The sequence below is a fragment of the Trachymyrmex cornetzi genome, unplaced genomic scaffold (genome assembly GCF_001594075.2).
Source record: "Trachymyrmex cornetzi isolate Tcor2-1 unplaced genomic scaffold, Tcor1.1 scaffold840, whole genome shotgun sequence".
Classification (NCBI taxonomy): Eukaryota; Metazoa; Arthropoda; class Insecta; order Hymenoptera; family Formicidae; genus Trachymyrmex; species Trachymyrmex cornetzi.
The window spans coordinates 47,138-53,768 of record NW_017300181.1 but is presented as its reverse complement, the minus strand read 5'-3'; the positions used below and the strand labels follow the sequence as shown (position 1 = coordinate 53,768).

Below are 6,631 nucleotides of genomic sequence, written 5' to 3'. Positions count from 1 at the left end.
AGTTACCCATGATCTTTTACGCTTAGGATTCTCAAAATATATCCACTTTTCATCGCCAGTCACAATTCGATGGAGAAATGACTTTCTTTTGTACCTGGCGAGCAGCATTTCGCAAGTGGTTTTTCGATTTTCCTGCTGTCTTTCATTCAATTCATGTGGAACCCATTTTCCCATCTTCTGGATCTTTTCCATGGATTTCAAATGTATGGAGACGATTTCTCGTGTCACATTCAATTGATCCGCGAGTTGTTGTTGAGTTTGAGTGTCATCCTCATCCAACAATGCTTGCAATTCGCTGTCTTCAAACTTTTTCGGTGGTTTTCCACGTTCTTCGTTTCTCACGTTAAAATCGCCACTTTTGAATTTTTTAAACCACTCAAAACACTGTGATTTACCAAGAGCATGCTCAACGTAAGCTTCGACAAGCATTCGATGCGATTCTGCAGCAGTTTTCTTCAAATAGTAACAGAAAATCAATGCTGTCTGCAAATCGTAGTTTCCAAGCACAAAATTCGACATATTCAACGCTATTACAAACTATACTGTTGTATGAAACTTGTATTGTTGTGAGTTGAAAATCTTTGTCAGATGTCAGAACAAGGAAATGGAGTCAATGACGCGGTCTGACGGCAACTACATTGACAGCTATGGCCATCTATTGGTAAATTCCGGTTTCATATTTACATACCTGGTAATTCACTGGGAATTGTTTAGGCAAAAAAGATCTAACTTTGACCGTCATAGGCTTGAATGTTCTTATACTTAGTGTTCAATATTGTTAGTCGGATCACTGAAGATGGCTCGAAAGTAAGCCGAAACGTCTGATTTTTTATATAGTTTTACTTGAATAAAAATCTTATATTTTTTGTACTAATTACCGCAATTTTGAGTCTCAGCGCCCGATTTTATTGTATTGATTTTTTCGAGAGTTCGATTTAAAGGTTATATTTTTCTTTTTTTCGGGTCGCTTTTGAGCCTGCAAGAACTTCCACCAGCTGGCCATCTCGTTCCGCCCGCTCCGCCCACCTGGCCAAAACAGCTTGTCTATTGCTTCAATTGTTGTAATGATTTTTTTATGTTTAATTAAGATCAATTTAAATGTATTCCAAATTTTAGGATTTTATCTTTAATAGTTCCTTTTCTATAATAAATTCCTAAAAATTACCTATTTTTCCTGGCCAACAAAGTAGAGACCCCCCTTAACACATTCTTTCAACAATATATACAATCTACATCTTTTATGGCTTTCTGGAGATTAATATCATTTTTGTTTTTTTATCTCTCAGGATTAAATTTTTTTGAATTAAAATTTAGTAAATTTATTGGGATGAGTGTTGCTTAAGTAAAATTCCAAAGTTGCTCTGTATTTTCTCTACAATAATTAACATAAAGATAATTCATTCTTTATTAAATTTCGTTGGATATTTTAATTTTGTATAAAGTATAATTGTTTTTATATTAAAGTATATTGGTCATTATATTTATTGTATGTATATTTATTGTTAGATTGAAGTATACTGAGGCCCAGTTTCACAATTCACAGTTAACTTTTAACCGAGATTCAATTTTTGATTCCGTAAATTCGAAGATTTATATCAATTTGCAATGTCCCCACAATTTGGTCACTCTAGCATCCCTTTAAAATGTTTAGATTTGCTTTTATAACCAAATATCACTTTAAAAAAAAATCTTACCATTTAACACTTTTATACATAAAATTATAATCGATTTAGACAGGGAATAGAAGTAACTCGTTACTTGTAACTGTACTGGTAACTGCGTTACTTTCTTTTTGGTAACTGTAACGATAACGTAGTTAAATTTTTTTGTAACGGTAACGAATTTTATAGTTACTTTTATCTTTGCACACGTTTGGACACAAGCCACTCATAGCACTTAAGATTAGAAAGTCCTAGGTATCTGTCGGCTGTGATAGTTGTCAATTTAAAAAAAATAACGGAAAAGTAACGAAAAGTTACTTTCTCAAGTAACGATAATTGTAACGAGTCACTTTTAAAAATCAGTAACTAGTAATAGTAATTTGTTACTTTTTCTATTTGGTAACTGGTAGCTGTAACTACCCACATAGCACGTAATATCACAGTAATATCACAGCTATATCATTTTTCCATTGCAATATTACAATAAATCTAGCAAAAATATCGTTGAAATATTACTGAGATGTCACAGTAATATTACAATGTCAGCGAAAATGAATCACAAGAATATTACTGAGATATATTACAGAAATATTACTGTAATATTATGCAATATTTTTGTGATATTTATGTAATGTTTATGTTTATGTAACATTTATTAGGAAAAACGAAAACATTTTAAAGAATTTTAAAAAAAAATTATTGAATTGGTATATTTAATGTTATTTTAAAAATTATTCCATACAATATTAATTAGAAAATAATGCTGATTGTCAAAATACAATAACTGTTACATAATATTATAATAAACTGAAAAAGTTATAATTAACTAAATATCACTTATAAAATTATGTGTGTTTATGTATTATTTTTTTATATTTTAATAACGTCTTAATGATGTTTCTAACGTCAATAAAATATCATAAAAACGTTATTAATTATGTCACTCTACTACGTAAGACGTCATATTGTCACAATATTATTGTGATATTTTAATGTTGGTTATCAATATTTAATACATCAGTAATATTTCAGTGATATTATATTGTAATATGTAATATTTCTGGTACATTGTAATATTACTGCGATATTATGTGATATTATGTGCTGTGTAGGTAGTTACTTTTGAAAAGTAACTTTCCATTTCCTGGATTTAGGTAATTATGAAGGGGACGGGCTTATTCACTGATTTTATTAAAATTATAATTATTTGACGTGTTTTTGTACAAATACACAAATCTGGCAAAACAGTGTTTCTCTGCTCCGTGAATCGAGATATTAAGCGTTAAAGTAGACTGTTCAAGTTAGGAAATCTGTCAAATCGATGGCATAGAGGGACATAAGAACATGTCAGTGAAGCTAAAATAAGTATTTTCTGCTTCAATCACACAAATTTTCTGCTTTAAGAGGATGCTGGAGTGTCCTTTTTTACCATTAATTTTTAAAAACTCTTTTCTCTTAACAGTGTTTATGGATTAAAAAGTCCTTCTCCACAATTAAAGTATCGACAACAGCACAGGCTGCCAGCTACAATTTAATACGAAAAATGAAAGAAAATTAAAAATTGTAGTTTTGTCACCGACTTCTGCAGCCACAATATGTGCTGCATATAAGAGTTTCAGATTTTACCCGTTTAAAATAAGTAGCCAACAGCCTACAGAAAACCTCGAAGAACAATCCTATGTTTTTAGAAACGAGGTAGGAGCTTTAGTATAAGAGAAAAAAGTCGCCGAAAATTTCATTTGTACATTACGAGTGAAATTGACGGGAAGCCATGAAACCAAGCAGTATTTTAGTTGATCTCTTTCTAAGAGATGGCGTTGCAATATGTTAGATAAGGATAGATGATTGCGTTTGAGCGAGACACAACGGTATATAATAAGTATAAGAAATGAATGAAAGATGTCACTATTATTGAATTTGGAATTTAAAGAAGTCTGTACTATCGACCTTGATTAAGTTCGATCGTTACTCCAGCATCCCCTTAAAAACAAATTTTTTATTATAAAACCAAAATTGTTTAAAAAATATTTTTAAAGCAAAAAATTTGCATTTTTAAAATAGAGAATTTATGTTTTTGAAACAGAAAATTTATTTTTAAAGTAAAGCATTTGTGTTTATAAAACAGAATTTGTGTAACCCTCTATACCACCAATGTAACAAATTTTCTAACATGAATAGTTGTCAATTTTAACGCTTAATATTTTAGTTCGCGGGGCAGAGCGATACTTTTTTTCTGCCAGATTTGTTCATTTCGTACAAAAATGCGTTAAATGAGCTTAATTTTGTCAAAATCGATGAATAAGCCCATCTCCTTCATAATTACCTCGTCAAAAGACATATATGATTTAAATTTAAAAAATCAAATTGGCTATAATCAAAATCATAATTAAAAATCAAAGTCAATTTGATTTTTTTTAAATTAAATCATATATAACAAAGATGAGAAAGACGTGCGCCCAAAAAGTTGGAAGGTCAGGCTTTAAATCCTGGCTAAGATAATATTTTTCAACATAAATATGAATCTTCATATAATATTTTTCATAACAAGTTATATTTACAGATCTTTAAATAGATGCTGATTAGCATCAATAATATTAAATTGCTTATCAATTTAACTCGTAATATCACGTACGCCGGATTCAGTTTAGAACTATTTCAAGACTAATGAATATTCGGCGCGCAGTTTGTTTGAACTGGAAATTGTAAGATTTACGCAAAAATATTGGTAAGCACCAAGATTTCCACTTTCATCGTACATGGCGTTTCTCATTTTAGTTATGTTCGAATATTTCACAATCGAATTTCATACTAATGTTTAAATTATATATTTCATTTATAAACTTACTTTTACAACATATTCGCAGTTATCATAAGAAAAATAATCATATACAGGACTTTATGGATTGAATGGTTGATATTCTTTCCATATTTTATTATTATGCAAACGAATATCAATATTATCGTTAACATTTAAGAACGTAATATAAATATGGGGTTACGATTTCATTGATTGTGAAATGAGCTTTACCTACTCATATGTCAAAGCTATATACATTTACAATCTTTTATAAATTATACTTGTATAAAAGTTCCTAAGTATAAAATAATAGTAATACTGGTATATATCAGTATTACCAAAAAATTATATATATTTAGAAAAAACATATAACTTACAGTATAGGCAATAGGAGTCAATGCTGGTTATCAATTAGCGCAATTCTTCTTAATATTAAAAATATAAATCTTGTACTGTATGTTATATGTTTTTCCTAAATTGTTTTAATTTAAGGAGTCTATAAAAACTTATTAGTTTTTTGTTAATTCATAATTTCTAATTATATTTATATACGCTTGTATTATAAAAATTTCAGTTGAATACCAGTATTTGATACAAGTATTTGATCTCGATTTTTTATATACTGCCATTCAGGGAATGGAAAGTTACTTTTTAAAAGCAACAAGTTACAGTTACTCGTTACCGAATAGGAAAAGTAACAAGTTACCGTTACTAATTACCGATTTTTAAAAGTTACTCGTTACAATTACCGTTACTTAAGAAAGTAACTTTTCGTTACTTTTCCGTTACTTTTTTTTTAAATCGACGACCAATCGTATAATAACAATTATACTACAACAATTATTATTAGTTTTAAATTATATATAATTATATTTTATTATTTATTTTTATTAAATGCCATTCCAATTTTAAATTGCTCTTGTAGTTTTTCTTACTCTATCTAGCAGCGCCAAGTGTTTTTACATGAAAAACTTTTCTGATTAAATTAAATTTTTTCATTTTATACGGTTAATTCTTTAATTTTTTGTGGTAACACTTAAATTGAGCAAGGTAACGCAATTTTGTGATAATGTTTTGTATAATGTTTCGAAGGAGAGTTAAATAACCACTTTAGTTGGAAGAGGAAATGTCTTTGAATGAATTGTGATATAATAATTTTATTTAAGAGGAATTTAAACCATTTGGATTGGAATAGGAAAATTCTTCAATAAATATACGTATACTTAGGTTTTATTGCATAAAAATTAAAGATAGTACCATTTGGATTAAGTAAATAATAAAGATAGTATCACTTGAGTTTTACTTTTCATTTTGATAGTAGAATTTAACTTGGCGCCACAGTTGTTGATATCAAATCATTCGTACAAATAATACATACCATTAGATTAATATTCATTGTTTATTTAATTTGGCACGGTATAAAGAAGTGGGATTTAACTTGGCGCCAGTTCTTGATATCAAATCTTTTATAAGAATGATACATATCATTAGTTAATATTATTTATTTAATTTGGTATTCGAATTACATTGAATTTAATTTGGCGCCAATTGTTGATATCAAATCTTTTTTACGAATAATACATAAAATTTTGATAAAATTTCGATGAATTTAGCTTGGCGCCAATTTTGTTGATATCGAATCTTTTATACGAATGATACATATCATTAGAGTTAAATAAATTAAGAAAAAAATTAAAGTTACTATTATTTTTTCTTTAGGAGGAATAAAATGGTAAAATTTAACTTGACGCCAGTTGTTGATATCAAATCTTTTATACGAATGATACATATCATTAGTTCTACTAAACAGCAAGCGTGATTAGTCATCAGTTCCACGGCCGATTACCATAAGTAATGACGTTGGTGAAACCGGCCCAAATGGTAGTTTCCACACGAGCAGCACGCACGCTTAGCGCTTTTTTTACCTTTTTTTAAAAAGATAAATTTGTATACGATTGAAGTTACTATTACTCAATTAAAAAATCCCACCACCACCCCCATCGTCTTATAGTTGTAAACATCCATACATTTGTAAATTTCCAATATGCAAATAAAAAGAATTTCTTGGTTTGGAACTAAGCAGATTGTGGAAGTACAATTACGATGTGTATGTGTAGCTACAGGAACGACAATATGACAATACATTTCGCACTATATACACTACTCAACAAAA

General features: G+C 29.0%; 1 protein-coding gene across 2 annotated transcripts in view; it reads right to left on the bottom strand.

The window, feature by feature from the left end:
- Positions 1–1,610: 1,610 nt before the first annotated feature.
- Positions 1,611–6,631, bottom strand: part of LOC108769031 (U3 small nucleolar RNA-associated protein 18 homolog) — a 10,161-nt gene continuing 5,140 nt past the window's right edge. For both annotated transcript variants that reach the window (XM_018519764.1, XM_018519765.1), the window contains exon 6: positions 1,611–1,636. In XM_018519764.1, the coding sequence (XP_018375266.1) occupies positions 1,628–1,636 (9 nt within the window). In that variant the 3' untranslated portion in view covers positions 1,611–1,627. The remainder of the gene's footprint in view (positions 1,637–6,631) is intronic.